This window comes from Chiloscyllium punctatum, chromosome 4 (genome assembly GCF_047496795.1).
Source record: "Chiloscyllium punctatum isolate Juve2018m chromosome 4, sChiPun1.3, whole genome shotgun sequence".
Lineage (NCBI taxonomy): Eukaryota > Metazoa > Chordata > Chondrichthyes > Orectolobiformes > Hemiscylliidae > Chiloscyllium > Chiloscyllium punctatum.
In genome coordinates this window covers 46,194,420-46,211,004 of record NC_092742.1, presented here as the reverse complement: position 1 = coordinate 46,211,004, position 16,585 = coordinate 46,194,420, and the positions used below count along the sequence as shown (strand labels likewise).

General features: G+C 41.2%; 1 protein-coding gene across 6 annotated transcripts in view; it reads right to left on the bottom strand.

The window, feature by feature from the left end:
- Window positions 1-16,585, bottom strand: part of LOC140476253 (tumor necrosis factor alpha-induced protein 2-like) — a 70,280-nt gene that overhangs the window by 52,339 nt on the left and 1,356 nt on the right. For 2 of the 6 annotated variants that reach the window (XM_072568562.1, XM_072568560.1), the window contains exons 2-3: window positions 5,375-5,484; window positions 4,068-4,337 (exon numbers count right to left, since the gene is read on the bottom strand). In XM_072568562.1, the coding sequence (XP_072424663.1) occupies window positions 4,068-4,337; window positions 5,375-5,399 (295 nt within the window). In that variant the 5' untranslated portion in view covers window positions 5,400-5,484. Of the gene's footprint in view, window positions 1-4,067; window positions 4,338-5,374; window positions 5,485-6,401; window positions 6,436-6,981; window positions 7,086-15,810; window positions 15,863-16,585 lie in introns of those variants that run through there. The other 4 variants (XM_072568563.1, XM_072568564.1, XM_072568565.1 and 1 more) reach the window with 4 other exon arrangements.

The window sequence follows — 16,585 nt, the reverse complement described above, 5'->3', positions numbered from 1 at the left end:
AAAACATGGGATCAGGATTTGGGACTAGAAATCTCTATAGAAATGTGGAATGACATTTGGGAAAATGCCAGAAGAATCACCATCTGTAACAGAACTCAGGCTATCCAGCTGAAGATACTTCATATGGCCCATATAGCACTGGATCGATTGGTAAATGTAAGGCAGGAGCATCTCCAATGTGTCCCAAATGTAAAATAGAGGTGGGCACTCTTGTACATTGCCTATGGACCTGTCATAAGATCCGTAGATACTGGACTAAAGTAGCAAGTACCCTGACAGAAATTTTAGGAATGGAAATTAAAGTGGACCCTGTATCTCTCCTTTTGGGCTTTTCGAACTTACCTTCTCTGGATATGCACGGGAAGAGACTATTTTCTATTCTCTCTTTCTGTGCAAGGAAAAATATTTTGATAAACTGGGTGGCTGAGGGCCCCCCTGGACTTTCAAACTGTCACAGATTAATTATGGAATGTATTCTCCTTGACTTCCTTACAAATATGGTGCACCGAAAGACCGAATTATTTCATAAAATATGGCAGCCCTTCTTGAATTATATGAATACAGATATTTCAGCTATCCTAACAAGGGCTTTTATTTAATTGAGATAGCGAACCTGGCTGGTCCGGGGCCCCTTGGGAGAGGAATCCCGCACGAATACGGGTTTTGTTACATTTGATGTTAACACATTCCGAGCATGTATCTCGCTACCCAATTTCTGTGTTATCTGTTGGGTTTTTTTTCTTTCTCTTATATGAATAATGTAAGAGACTTAAATATACACTTTGGTTAGTTGTAGGTTAGATTAGTAGTTAGTTGAGTTTTGTTTTTTTTCTTTCTCGGGATTTTTCTTTCGTTAAATTTTGGTTATTATTTATTTAAGATTTAATTGTATATCAATGTTTGAACTTGAGAGTTTTGTTTATTTTTGTAAACTTGTAAAAATGTTAAATTTCTAATAAAAATATCTATTAAAAAAAAAGACCATAAGACCATAAGACACAGGAGTGGAAGCAAGACCATTCAGCCCATCGAGTCCACTCCACCATTTAATCATGGCTGATGGGCATTTCAATTCCACTTACCTGCACTCTCCCTGTAGCCCTTAATTCCTTGCGAGATTAAGAATTTATCAATTTCTGCCTTGAAGACACGCAATGTCCCAGTCTCCACTGCACTCTCTGGCAATGAATTCCACAGGCCCACCATTCTCTGGCTGAAGAAATGTCTCCTCATTTCCGTTCTAAATCGACCCCTTAATTTTAAACCTGTGCCCACGGGTCCTAGTCTCCCTGCCTAATGGAAACAACTTCCCAGCCTCCACCCTTTCTAAGCCATGCATTATCTAATAAGTTTCTATTAGATCTCCCCTCAACCTTCTAAATTCTAATAAATACAATCGCAGGATCCTCAGCCATTCATCATATGTTAGGCCTACCATTCCAGCGATCAACCGTGTGAATCTCTGTTGGACACACTCTGGTGCCAGTATGTCCTTCTTGAGGTGTGGGGCCCACAATTGGACACAGTATTGTAAATGGGGCCTAACTAGTGCTTTGTAACATTTCAGAAGCACATCACTGCTTTTATATTCCAACCCTCTTGTGATAAATGACAACATTACACTTGCTTTCTTAATCACAGACTCAACCTGCAAGCCAACCTTTAGAGAATCCTGGCCTAGCACTCCCAGATCCCTTTGTATTTTGTCTTTATGAATTTTCTCACCGTTTAGAAAATAGTCCATGCCTGTATTCTTTTTCCCAAAGTGCAAGATCTCATATTTGCTCACATTGAATTTCATCAGCCATTTCTTGGACCACTTCCCTAAACTGTCTAAATCTTTCTGCATTCTGGATTAGTGGTGCTGGAAGAGCACAGCAGTTCAGGCAGCATCCAAGTAGCTTCGAAATCTACTTGGATGCTGCCTGAACTGCTGTGCTCTTCCAGCACCACTAATCCAGAATCTGGTTTCCAGCATCTGCAGTCATTGTTTTTACCTCGTTAAATCTTTCTGCAACCTCCCCACGTCCTCAGTACCTGCCTGTCCACCTAACTTCATATCATCGGTGAACTTTGCCAGAATGTCCCCAGTCCCTTCATCCTGATCGTTAATGTATAAAGTGAACAGCTGCGGCCCCAACACTGAATCCTGCAGGACCCCACTTGTCACCGGCTGCCATTCCAAAAAAGAAACTTTTATCCCAACTCTCTGCCTTCTGTCAGACAGCCAAGCCTCAATCCATACCAGTAGCTCACCTCGAACACCATGGGCCCTCACCTTACTCAGCAACCTCCTGTGAGGTACTTTATCAAAGGTCTTTTGGAAGTCTTGATAGATAACATTCACTGGGTTTCCTTGGTCTAACCTATTTTGTTACCTCTTCAAAGAATCCTAACAGGTTTGTCAGGCACAATCTCCCCTTACTAAATCCATGCTGACTTGTTCTAATCCGATCCTGTACTTCCAAGAATTTAGAAATCTCATCCTTAATATGGATTCTAGAAGTTTACACAACCAAGGTTAGGCCAATTGGCCTATAATTTTCCATCTTTTGTCTTGATCCATTCTTGAACAGTGACTTTCCAATCATCTCTGACTTGCCCAGTTTCCAGTGATTTTTGAAAGATCACAGTCAGTGCCTCCGCTATTTCCTCAGCTACCTCCCTCAGAACTCTAGGATATAGCCCATTGGGGCCAGGTTATTTATCAATTTTTAGACCTTTTAGCTTTTCTAGCACTCTCTCTTTTGTAATGGTTACCATACTCAACTCTACCCCCTACTCTCCTTAATTGTTGGGATATAATTTATGTCTTCCACTGTGAAGACTGACACAAAGTACTTATTAAGTTCTTTAGCTATTTCCTTATCTCCCAGGACTAGCCTTCCTGCATCAATTTGGAGCGGCCCAATTTGTACTTTTGCCTCTCGTTTGTTTCTTATGTATTGAAAGAAACTTTTACGATCATTTCTAACATTACTGGCTAGCTTACCTTCATATTTGATCCTCTTCTTCCTTATTTCACTCTTTGTTATCCTCTGTTTGTTTTTGTAGTCTTCCCAATCTTCTGATTTCCCAATGCTCTTGGCCACTTTATAGGCTCTCTCTTTTTCTATGATACATTTCCTGACTTCCTTTGTCAGCCATGGCTGTCTGTATCAGCACCCTACCAGATAAATTTTCTTTTCTTTGGAATGAACCTTGTGTCCTCAATTACTGCCAGAAACTCCTGCTTTGTTGCTCTACTGTCTTCCCCACTAGGCTCTGCTTCTAGTTGATTTTCATCAGTTTCTCTCTCATGCCCTTGTAATTACCTTTATTTAACTGTAACACCATTACATCCGATTTTGCCTTCTCTCTTTCAAATTGCAGATTGAACTCTACCATATTATGATCACTGCCTCCTAAGTGTTCCCTTACTTTAAGATCTTTTATAAAGTCTGCCTCATTACATAGCACTAAGACCAGAACAGCCTGTTCCCTTGTGGGCTTCATCACAAGCTGTTCCAAAAAGCCATCCTGTAAGCATTCCATGAATTCTCTTTCTTAGTATTCACCTGCAATATTATTCACCCAGTCAATTTGCATATTGAAATTACCATGACCTTGCCTTTCTGACATGCCCTATCTATTTCCTGGTACACATTGTGCCGCTTATTCTGACCACTGCTGGGAGGTCTGTACATAACTCCCATTATGGTTTTTTTGCCTTTGTGGTTCCTCAACTCCACCCACACAGACTCCACATCATCTGTCCCTGTGTCATTCAGTGTCATAGATTTAATCTCTTTCTTAACTAACACAGCATTCCCGCCCCCTTTGCCTGCCTCCCTGTCTTTTCGATAAGTTGTAAATCCTTGATTAACTGCCAGCCCTGAAACACCTGCAACCACATCTCTGTGACGCATTCACGATGATTTATGCTGTTAATTCATCTGCTTTGTTTCGAATACTATGAGTATTTAGATAAAACATCTTAATGCTAATTTTCTTAACCTCATGATTTCCAACATCTTTATTAATACGTCCTAAGTTATCATTCCATCATTACCAAAAGAGAAACCTACCTCGTAGCAGTGTTATTGAATGCCAGAGATGGCCATTGATTTCTAAAATATCCATAATGTCATCTGTTGAATCCAAATGCTCTTCAGAGTTTGAAATCATATTGTGGGAAGGTACTGAAAAACATGCTGTGAGGAGATTATATTTCTTAGTGGTGCTTCGTTTGGAACTTTTTCCTGATGGGTCAGCTTTCTGTGGTTTCAGATCTTTTCTGGTGGTAACTTTGTTGCCAACTTCCTCAATAATGGTTGTCCTTGCAAAATGTGAAGTGTCTCAAAAAAAAACAAAAAAACAATTAATTATAAAATAGAAGTGGAGAGGAGAAAAATGAGAAACTATTTTCTGACTCTCAAACCTTTGTTTGGACTCAAACCATAAGGAATAGTTTAAATTAGAGCTAAAGATAATTTATTCTTATTCATCTCTTCTTTTTTATCTGGCACGTGTTATTACATAATAGGAGTTAACCTAGCCTAGCAACCATCAGAGAGAAAGAAAGAGGCAGGGAGAGAGTAGGAGAAAAACATTATAGACCAATTTAGCAACCAATAATTTTCTCAAAGTTTCAGCTTTGGAAACTAGATGCGAGATCTTGTGAATCAATATTCCAATTAAATATTATCAATAACAAAACAAGGACACTTAGACTTCTAGAATGAGAGGTCATAGATTTAGACTAAGTGGAAGCAGATTTAAAACAGAGATGAGGAGGAATTACTTCTTTGAAAGGATCATGAATCTGTGGAATTCACAATGCCAGAGTGTGGTGGATGATGGGACATTGAGTAATCTTAAGGAGGAGGTACACAGATTTGTAATCAGTTATTGGTTGAAGGGATTAGGCAGGAAATTGGAGTTTCCAAGAGGCCAAGATGATATCAGCCATGATCATATAGAATGGTGCAGCAGGCTCGAGGAGGCTGAATTTCCTACCCCTGCTCTTATTTATCTTTTGCAAAGAAAAGTAAATGTACTAGCCTTTGGATAAGCATGTACTGAAGTCTACTCAGACTTAAGCACGGGTTTCAGTATAAGGCAATGCCAATTGCAGTACAATAAGAATAGCAATTATAATAGTTACTTTTCGCTTGATGACAACCTCAGGATGGATGGTGGGCTAACTTTCAAGTGAGTTAATATGTTAACATTATTAGGCTTGCTTTTCTTGCTGGAGATGGAAATAAAATTATTAGACCTCTGAACATTGATTTTTACTATTCAAGTGACCAACAGAAACAATGCCTCATTCATTTGGGAAACAAGTATTAAAAGTTAGTGAAGAAAATGGTCTTTTATGTTAAAAGCTTACCGAAGAGTCTCTTAAATTTCTTCATGATTCTAAGCAGTCGTAGTTAAAGTGTTTATTTCAGCTTCAGTCTGAATGACAAAAATTTTAAAGACTTGTACTTCACTGTAAACCTAAATAACAACACAGAGAAAGAAAACTTTTCTTGCATAGATTTAAAACAATAGCATTTGGTAGTTTTCTCCAATTGGTCAATCCTTTCTAAACATTTAGAGTGTAAAAGCGAACAGCAAGAGGCAGTCTAGCAACATGATAAAACTAGCAATGGTGTCGCATTCAACTATACAAAGAATTATTTAGTTACACTAAGATTTTTTTCACTATCGGTAGGCATTTCCTTCTCATGCTACATCATTTTCAAAAGTTACTTTTCTTATATTTTAGTCTGATGAATGTAAGATGAAATGCTTTGACTTCAACTCTCTTTTTAGTTAAATTTATGTTTTGTAGTGCCAAAGTTTGAACTATAGGGAAAGCTTGAACATGCTGGGGCTATTTTCCCTGAAGCGTCGGAGGCTGAACGGTGACCTTATAGACGTTTATAAAATCAGGAGGGGAATGGATATGACAAATAGACAAGGATTTTTTCCCAGGGCGGGCGAGTCCAGAACTAGAGGGCATAAGTTTAGGGTGAGATGGGAAAGATTTAAAAGGGACGTAAGGGGCAACTTACGTGGAAGTGTGGAGACTGAGACATTTACAACATTTGAAAGGGATCTGGATGGGTATATGAATTGGAAGTGTTTAGACAGATATGGGCCAAGTGCTGGCAAATGGGACTAGATTAATTTAGGATATCTGGTCAGCATGGGTGAGTTGGACTGAAGGGTCAATTTCCATGTTGTATAACTCTATGATGCTATGACTCTATAAACAGTTACAAATTTGTATCCATCATATTTCAAACAAAAGTATTTATTGCAACAGCCCACAATTATACAACTTTTTGGACATTGTTACATGTCTTGAAACTCTTCACCAGAGTATAATCAGATGACAGAAGTGATATGAAGGCAAGAGTGGCACTTACACTTGGTTGGATCTGAATTTTGTTTTCTTCTTTTCCTATTTCAAACATGTTGTGGAGGTGCTGGTGTTGGACTGGGATGGTCAGGTAATGAAGGGGCAGTGCTTCAAAAGATTGTGATTTCAAATAAACCTGTTGGACTATAATGTGATGTCATGTGATTTCTGATTATTTCAAACATGATTGTGGGACTGTGTGGAGCAGCTGAAAAGCAATTGCTGAAGGTCAACATCAGGATGAGTTACTGACTCTCTTTCCGACCCACTCTCTGTCCCACACTCATTATCCTGTACTCACTCACCAACTCTCTTTTTCTGACTGGAAGTCACTGCCATAAATTCTCACTCAGTTACACACAGATACACTCACTTTCTCTGATTAACGCTGTGTTACACATATTTTTTTGTTGTCAAAAAATGGCCATCCTTATTCTTTAAATTTGGGTCACTTCTCTGTTCACTCGTTCACATTCAAATTCACTCTTTCGTTTAAACCCTGATTCAGTAGTCTTTAACCAATGGGAAATTCTGATCCCATCCTGACAGAAGTATGCCGGTGTTATGAAGATGGGGGTGTACTGTACCTTTAAGAGAGTTAGCAGCTAGCAGAACTACCAGACACAGCATCAAGTGTTCTTAATAAGGTTGCAATGTTACACTTGGTCGAACAACTCGAGCAGCTCGTTGCCTCAAGACAAAAAAATTCGAATTTGGCCAATTAGTTTAAATTATACCTGAAAATACCAACCTCTAATCAAGTTTGAATTTAGTATATTGAGAATCTTAAAAGCTAATGACACAATCTGATGCTTTGAGGGTATAAGACCAGGGAAAATTGAACAGTTGAGAGGAGAACTGCCAATCTACCAGCATGTAAAGACTGCCTGAAAAATAGCTCAATTAAAGGTTCCTTTATCAATCAGTAACTGTGAAGCAGAATCCCCAAGAAGAAAAGTAGACAGGAATACAGAGATGAGCCGAAAGCTACCTGGTTTTGAGATAAAGAGTTTTGTTTTGTAAATTTTAATGGGAGGGGTTTAATGGGATTAGTACTATAGAAATGAAAGTAAAAGATAGGTTAGAGGAAGGACTTGTAAATAGTTGTTAGTTAATTATTCTCTGTAATGCTTTAAGAAATGAAGTTGTTAATTTTTACTTTAAATAGTTCTTGACCTCGCGAAAGAAAAGGAGAGACAAAAAGAGAAAGAATTTGAACTTGAGAAGTTGCAACTTAGTCAGCAAAGTCAAGTTAATAGGATGGAGATTAAAACAGAAGGTAGTGATATATATAAATATGTCAAACTCTGTCACATTTTGATGAGAAAGATGTTGAAGCCTTCTTTATTTCATCTGAAAAATTGTCCAGGCAGATAGAGTGGTCTGAGGTTTTTTAGGGAATTCTAGTTTAGACTAAACTGCTAGGCAGAGCTAGTGAGATATTTTACGCACTGTCAGATGAGGTGTCAAGACATTATGAAGAGGTTAGAGAGGCCATTTTAAGTGCTTATGAATTGGTAGCAGAATCATATAGACAGTGGTTCATAAACACAAAGAAGGAACCAGGTCAGACTTACGTTGGGTTTGAAAGAATTAAACATAGTCAATTTGATCAATGGATACGTGCTTTGAAAATAGATAAGGCCTTTGAGGCTCTAAGAGAGATTATTCTGCTGGAGAGTTTAAAAAGTCATTTCTAGATATTGTCAGTATTCACATGGAGGAACAGAAAGTTCAGGAAGTGAGAAGGGCAGCAGAATTAGCAGATGAGGACATGTTGGTGCGTAAGAGAAGCGTCCGGCCAGAATTTTGTCCTGGGAGGGATAGAAGTTGGAAAAAGGGGAGATCCTACACTACTAAACCAAGAATAGAGAACACTGGTAAGAATTTGCCACATGTTAAAAAAGCCCAAGAAGGTGGACAGGAGGTGAAAGGCCTCAGGTGTTTCCACTATGGTAAAGTGGGACACGGAAAGTCACAGTGCTGGTTGTTAAAGAAAGGCACTGTGGGAAAAGATGTGGTTAAAAAAAACTAAGCCAGTGGCATTATTGAAGGCAGTAAAGGAGACCCCAAGAAGAGCCGAGGAGCTGCAGGACAGTGCATTGCTTGCGCAGGGGTTGGGTATGGAGTTAGTACCCGATCTCTACAAAGAATTTGCATCTGTAGGTAAAGTTTACTCAGAAAGTACAGGGGGACAAGGACAAGACGTTATAATTTTGAGAGATTCAGGATGTAATCAGCCACTGAGTGTGGTTATTTGCAGGATAGATGGACAGAAATTTAGCATTCCCCTATGTAAGCTCAGGTTGGAGTGCCAATTCAAGACTGGGAAGTTACAGTGGGAGTGATTGACAGAGACCGGCGGGAGCTGGGCGGAAGTGAAGGCATAGCGCAAAGCCAGTCGGGAAGGTAAGTGATTGTTATTAGAGTGGGTGTGTTCTAGACCCCAGGTCCTACAAAGTAGGGCCTCCCTCCCTCCCTCCTCCTCTAACCTAAATTAAGAGTCCACAGACTTTCCCCAAAAAGAAGGTCCAAGGAAGTTCCTGTAGATTGAAGAGTGAGGTTTTAGCTAGGAGTCTTTGACAAGGAGGTTGAGTGAAGTGATTACGCCACAGTTGAAGAGGGTGAAGGCATGACTGCCAAGTTGGCTCAGTGTGCTACGTGCTTGATGTGGGAGGTCAACGACTCTGGTGTGTCTGGCTTGTATAAGTGTGGAAAGCGTATGCACGTTCAGCTACTGACCGAGCATATTGCAGCACTGATGAAAGAACTCGAGGACCTTAGGCTCATCCGAGAGAACAAGATCTTTCTGGACAAGACCTTCAGTGAGGTTATTACACCAATCATACCGAAAGAGAGCAGAAGAGGGCAGACGATGAGGAAGGCAGAGAGGAGACAGGTGCAAGAGATCCCGGGGGAAGCACCTGTCAGGAACAAGTTGAATCTTTTGGAAACAGTAGAGACAGATGACACTGCCAGTCCGCGAGGCGGCCAGGTCTGTCAATCAAACGTTGGCGCAGAGGCAGAGCGGAAGAGTCGGACATCGCACACAGCCGTGGTAATAGGGGACTCCATCGTGAGAGGAACTGACCGGGGTTTTTGTGGCAGCAGACGGGATTTAAGGATGGTGTGTTGCCTTCCTGGTGCCAGGGTTAAAGACATCACAGACAGAGTGCAGGAAATCCTCAAGGACGAGGGTGAAGAGCCAGAGGAGGTGGTACATGTTGGCACAAATGATGTCAGAAAGAGAGGAGGAACATACTACAGGGCGGGACTTCGGAGAACTAGGAAGAAGGCTGAAAAGCAGGACGTCCCAAGGTGGTTATCTCCGGTTTGCTTCCAGTTCCTCGGGCTGGTGAGGCCAGAAACAGGGAGATAATGGACTTGAACGTGTGGTTGGGGAACTGGTGCAGGAAACAAGGATTTAAATTCTTGGATCACTGGGGTATATTTTGTGGTAAGCATAAATTTTACAAGAGAGACGGTTTGCACCTTAATAGGTTAGGGACCAGCATTCCGGCAGGCAGGTTTGCTACTGCAACACAGCTACAGTTAAACTAAGTAGCGGGGCGACGGGGGGGGGGGGGGGGGGGGGGGTGAGGGGACAAACTGGATGTTTAAGAAGGAAATTGAAGGGAAAGTTAGAACAAGGGAAGTCAAGAAAGACAACTGTATCAATGAGGCAGAAAACTCAAAAAGGGATCATGCTGAGTGAAATAGGAGTTGATGGGAAGAGTGAGAGCAGTAACAAATTAAAAATACTATACATGAATGCACGAAGCATTAGAAATAAGATGGATAAGCTTGAGGCTCTTTTGGAAATTGGCAGATAAGATATTGTGGGGATAACTGAGATGTGGCTTCAAGTGGACAGGGCCTGGGAAATGAATATTCAAGGCTACACGTGCTATCGTAAGGACAGACTGATGGGCAGAGGGGGTGGGGTGGCCATGTTGGTAAGGGATGATATTCAGTCCCTTGCGTGGGGGGACATAGAGTCAGTGTGGATAGAGCTGAGAAATACTAAGGGTAAAAAGACCTTCTTGGGAGTTATCTACAGACCCCCAAACAGTAGTCTGGATGTCGGATGTAAGTTGAATCAGGAGCTGAAATTGGCCTGTCGCAAAGATGTTACTACAGTTGTTATGGGGGATTTCAACCTGCAGATAGACTGGGAGAATCAGGATGGTATTGGACCTCAAGAAAGAGACTTTGTGGATTGCCTCCGAGATGGATTCTTAGAGCAGCTGGTGCTGGAGCCGACCAGGGAGAAGGCAATTCTGGATCTGGTATTGTGCAACGAACCAGAATTGGTCAGGGACCTCGAAGTGAAGAAGCCATTGGGAAGTAGTGACCATAATACAATAAGCTTCAATCTGCAATTTGAGAGGGAGACGGTACAATCAGAAGTGACAATATTTCTGTTGAATAAAGGAAACTAAGGAGCTATGAGGGAGGAGCTGGCCAAAGTTCAATGGTGCAATACCTGAGCAGGGATGACAATGGAGGAACAATGGCGGATATTTCTGTGTATAATGCAGAAGATGCAGGATCAGTTCATTCCTCAAAGGAAGAAAGATCCTAGCAGGAGGCATGAGTGGCCATGGCTGACGAGGGAAGTTAAGAAACATATAAAGTTAAAAGAGAAAAAATATAACATAGCAAAGATAAGTGGGAAAACGGAGGACTGGGAAGCTTTTAAAGAACAACAGAAGATTACTAAGAAGGAAATACGCAAAGAAAAAAATGAGGTATGAAGGTAAACTGGCCAAAAATATAAAGGAGGATAGTAAAAGCTTGTTTGGGTATGTGAAAAGCAAAAAAATGGTGAAGACTAAAATTGGGCCCTTGAAGACAGATACAGGGGAATATATTATGGGGAACAAAGAAATGGCAGAAGAATTGAATTGGTACTTCAGATCTGTGTTCACTGGGGAAGACACAAGCAATCTCCCTGAGGTAACAGTGGCTGAAGGACCTGAACTAAAGGGAATTTATATTTGCCAGGAATTGGTGTTGGAGAGACTGTTAGGTCTGAAGGTTGATAAGTCCCCGGGGCCTGATGGTCTACATCCCAGGGTACTGAAGGAGGTGGCTCGAGAAATCGTGGATGCGTTGGTGATTATTTTCCAGAGTTCGATAGATTCGGGATCAGTTCCTGTGGATTGAGGGTGGCTAATGTTATACCACTTTTTAAGAAAGGTGGGAGAGAGAAAGCAGGAAATTATAGACCAGTTAGTCTGACCTCAGTGGTGGGAAAGATGCTGGAGTCTATTATAAAGGATGAAATTCTGACCCATCTGGAAAGCAGTAACAGGATAGGTCAAGTCAGCATGGATTTATGAAGGGGAAATCATGCTTGAATAATCTTATGGAATTTTTTGAGGATGTAACTCTGAAGATGGACGAGGGAGATCCAGTAGATGTGGTATACCTGGACTTCCAGAAAGCTTTTGATAAGGTCCCACATAGGAGGTTAGTGAGCAAAATTAGGGTGCATGGTATTGGGGGCAAAGTACTAACTTGGATTGAAAGTTGGTTGGCTGATAGGAAACAAAATGTAGTGATAAAGGGCTCCATTTCGGAATGGCAGGCAGTCACCAGTGGGGTACCGCAGGGATCAGTACTAGGACCGCAGCTTTTTACAATATATGTTAATGATATAGAAGATGGTATTAATAGTAACATTAGCAAATTTGCTGATGATACTGAGCTGGGTGGCAGGGTGAAATGTGATGAGAATGTTAGGAGATTACAGGGTGACCTGGACAAGTTAGGTGTGCGGTCAGATGCACGGCAGATACAGTTTAATGTATGGTTATCCACTTTGGTGGCAAGAACAGGAAGGCAGATTACTACCTAAATGGAATCAATTTATGTAAAGGGGCAGTAGAGAGAGATCTGGGTGTTCTTGTACACCAGTCAATGAAGGTAAGCATGCAGGTACAGCAGGTAGTGAAGGCGGCTAATAGCATGCTGGCCTTCATAACAAGAGGGATTGAGTATAGAAGCAAAGAGGTTCTTCTGCAGCTGTACAGGGCTCTAGTGAGACCACACCTGGAATTCTGTGTGCAGTTCTGGTCTCCAAATTTGAGGAAAGACATTCTGGCTATTGAGGGAGTGCAGCGTAGGTTCACAAGGTTAATTCCTGGAATGGCGGGACTACCTTATGCTGAAAGACCGGAGCGATTGGGCTTGTATACCCTTGAGTTTAGAAGACTGAGAGGGGATCTGATTGAGACATATAAAAGATTATTAAAGGTTTGGACACTCTAGCGGCAGGAAACATATTTCCGCTGATGGGTGAGTGCCAAACCAGAGGACACAGCTTAAAAATATGGGGTAGACCATTTAGGACAGAGATGAGGAGAAACTTCTTCATCCAGAGAGTGGTGGCTGTGTGGAATGCTCTTCCCCAGAGGGCAGTGGAGGCCCAGTCTCTGGATTCATTTAAGAAAGAGTTGGATAGAGCTCTCAAAGATAGTGGAATCAAGGGTTATGGAGATAAGGCAGGAACAGGATACTGATTAAGGATGATCAGCCATGATCATATTGAATGGTGGTGTAGGCTCGAAGGGCAGAATGGCCTACTCCTGCACCTATTGTCTATTGTCTATTGTATCAGTTCCAGGAATTCAGTTTGTTCTTGGGAATGATTTGGCAGGATCCAAGATGGGATTGACACCATTTATTGTGGAGAAGTCCAAGGAAAACCAAGAAACTGCGGACTTAAAACAGAAATATCCTGGTATTTTCCCAGACTGTGTGGTAACCAGATCCCACTATCACAAGTCACACACAAAGTGAAACGTAAAGAGAAGGATGAAGGAGTTGAGGTTCAGTTAGCAGATATCCTGTTTGACATAATGGTGCAGAAAAAAAACCTGAACAGGCAGAGGGTCAGACAGAAGTGTTTAGTCCTGAAAGGCTAAGAAACTTACAACAGCAAGACAAGATGATAAAAGATATATATATAATATGGATGTATACTCCAAAAAGGAGGCAGAAAATATTCCAGAGGGTTATTATCTGAAAAATAGCATCCTATAATGGAAGTGGAGACCATGGCACATTAGTGCAGAGGAGAAATAGGCTGAAGTACACCAGATTATGTTGCCGGTAGCACACAGACAGGAGGTGTTACGGGTAGCACATGAACTACCCATAGGAGGTCACCTAGGGGTACAAAAGACCCAGGCTAAGTACAAAAACATTTTATTGGCCTGAATGCACAAGGATGTGGTTAACTTTTGCCATACATATCATCCATGCCAAATGGTAGGTAAGCCACAGGCAGTAAATAAACCCAGCACCTTTGTTGCCAATGCCTGTACCTGAAGAACCTATTATGCGGGTTACAATTGATTGTGTGGGTCCCTCCCGAGAACTAAAAGTGAGAACTGGTACTTGTTAACCATAATGGATGTGTCTAGCAGATTTCTGGAGGCAATTCCATTACGGAGTATCAAGGCAAAAATGGTAATAGAGGAGTTAGTAGCTTTCTTCACACAGTATGGGCTACCCAGAGAGATTCAGTTGGACCAAATTTTACTGCTCGGCTGTTTAAGGAGGTTATGGATAGCTTAGGTACACAACACTTTAAATCCACTGCATGCCACCCTGCATCCCAGGGAGCTTTCGAAAGGTGACATCAGACCTTGAAGACCATGTTGAGAGCATACTGTCAGGATTACCGAATGATTGGGATAAAGGTATCCCATTCGTATTGTTTGCCATTTGAAATGCCCTAAATGAATCTACTCAGGTCACTCCATAAGAGTTAATATTCGATTATGAAGTGATAAATTAAAGTTTGAAATTAAATAAAAATTGACAGGACCAAAGTCAGAGATCTCACACTTAGACTATGTAATGGAGGTGAGGGAGAGATGAATTAGAGTTGGTGGTTTAGCTAAACAGCACCTAAAAAGGGCACAGTATAGAATAAAGAAGGTGGCAGATAAAAGCTCTGAGACTCGGATGTTTTCCCGAGGGGATGACTTGTTAGTACTGTTACCAGTGATAGGAGATCCCTTCAAAGCCAGGTTTAGTGGTCCCTATCAAATTGAGAAAAAGTTGAGTCAAGTGAACTATCTAGAAATGATGCCAAATAGGAAAAAAAGGTATTAGGTATGTCATGTGAACATGTTGACACTTTATTATACTAGAGAGAAAGAACTGGAGAAACAGGTGTTAGTTACTGGCCCGCAGGATGAGGAATCAAATCCAGATAATGTGGATTTTGATGTGTCTCAAAATAGATTTTAAAAAATGAAGATATTCTTGAGGAGTGGGATATATATATATATATATATATATATATATAAGTTATATATCTCAGGAGCATATGATGCAGTTGAAAGATTTGTTACTGCAGTATAAGGGCATTTGATGGGAGGACTAATGCTATTGTACACGAAATAAACATAGGAATTACTGCTCCGATAAAACAACATCCTATTGGCTTAATCCTCTCAAAGCAGTCAGGTCCAGAAGAAGGTAGAAGCCATGCTCAACGAGGACATCATCGAACCAAGCCAGAGCGAGTGGAGTTCGTCGATTGTCTTAGTTCCCAAACTAGACAGGACTGAACAATTCGATTCCTTACAGTGTGGAAATAGGCCCTTTGGCCCAACAAGTCCACACCGACCCTCTGAAGAGTAACCTACCCATACCCATTTCCCTCTGACTAATGCACCTAACACTATGGGCAATTTAACATTGCCAATTCACCTGACCAACACATCTTTGGACTATGGGAGGAAACCGGAGCACCGGGAGGAAACCCACATGGACACGGGGAGAACGTGAAACTCCACACAGACAGTCACCCGAGGCTGGAATCGAACCTGGGACCCTGGTGCTGAGAGGCAGCAGTGCTAACCACTGAACCACCCACAAGGCTACATAGATTATCAGAAGGTCAATGCTGTTACAACATCGGACTCAAATCCAATTCCTAGATTGGAGGATTCTATTGAGAAAGTTGCACAAACCAGTTTCATCACCAAGTTGGACTTAAAGCATAGTTATTGGCTGGTATCTTTATCAGAGATGGCGAAAGACATTTCTGCATTTGTAACCCCAAATGGGCTATATCCATTTAAAGTGATGCTCTTTGGAATGAAGAACGCACCTGCCTCATTTCAAAGACTCATGAACAGAATTGTGGCTGGGTTAACAAACTGTGCAGTCTATTTGGACGATGTAGTGATCTTTACTACGTCCTGGGAAGATGACATGGTACAGTTGGCAGAGCTCTTTGAATGACTAAGAGAAGCAAAACTGGTGATAAACTTAAATAAAACTGAATTCGCGAAAGCAGAGGTGACGTTCTTGGGGCATAACATCAGCCATACAAGGTTGACCCCATGGAATGCAAAGACGAAGGCCACCAAGGAATTTCCACGACCAACCTCAAAGAAAGAGGTGCTTCGATTCTTCGGACTCAGCAGATTCTATCGGAAGTTTGTTCCAAACTTCAGCAGTGTAGTGGCACCTTAACTGATTTGCTGAAGAAGAACACAAAGTTTCAGTGGACAGCACTATGCCAGGAGGCATTCGACCATTTGAAAGCCATATTAACCACCAAACCAGTTTTAGCTACACGAAAATTTTCAAAACCTTTTAAATTCGCCATTGATGTTAGTGACACTGGAGTTGGAGCTGTACTCCTACAAGAAGATGATGATGGGTTTGAACTGCCAGCTGGTTACTATTTGAAGAAGATCAACATCCACCAGAGGAAATACTTTGCAATCGAATATGAACTATTGAGTTTGGTACCGGCCTTACAGCATTTTAATGTGTATATCACAAACAAAGTTGGAGATAAATGTGTACACGGATCACAATCTGCTTACATTCTTAGATTGCTTTAAAGACAAGACTATGAGACTATTTTGCTGGAGTCTTACGTTACAGACTTTTACTTTTAAAAGCATACATGTTGTGGGTCGTAAGAATGTAATCTTTTCTGTGTTGCTGGTTTTAAATTTAGCAGGAGAGTTTACTCTGTGCCATAACTGTTTGGGGGCTCAGGTCATTGATTTGAACTGTTTTAGACAGATTTGAATAGATTTGGGGGCACAAAAACTCCCAGTAGATTTAAACACTTGCATGATAGTGTCCTAGATCTTTAAATAAAATGTAAGTGAGACAATTTCCTTAATTTCGGTGACTTGTGGTTGA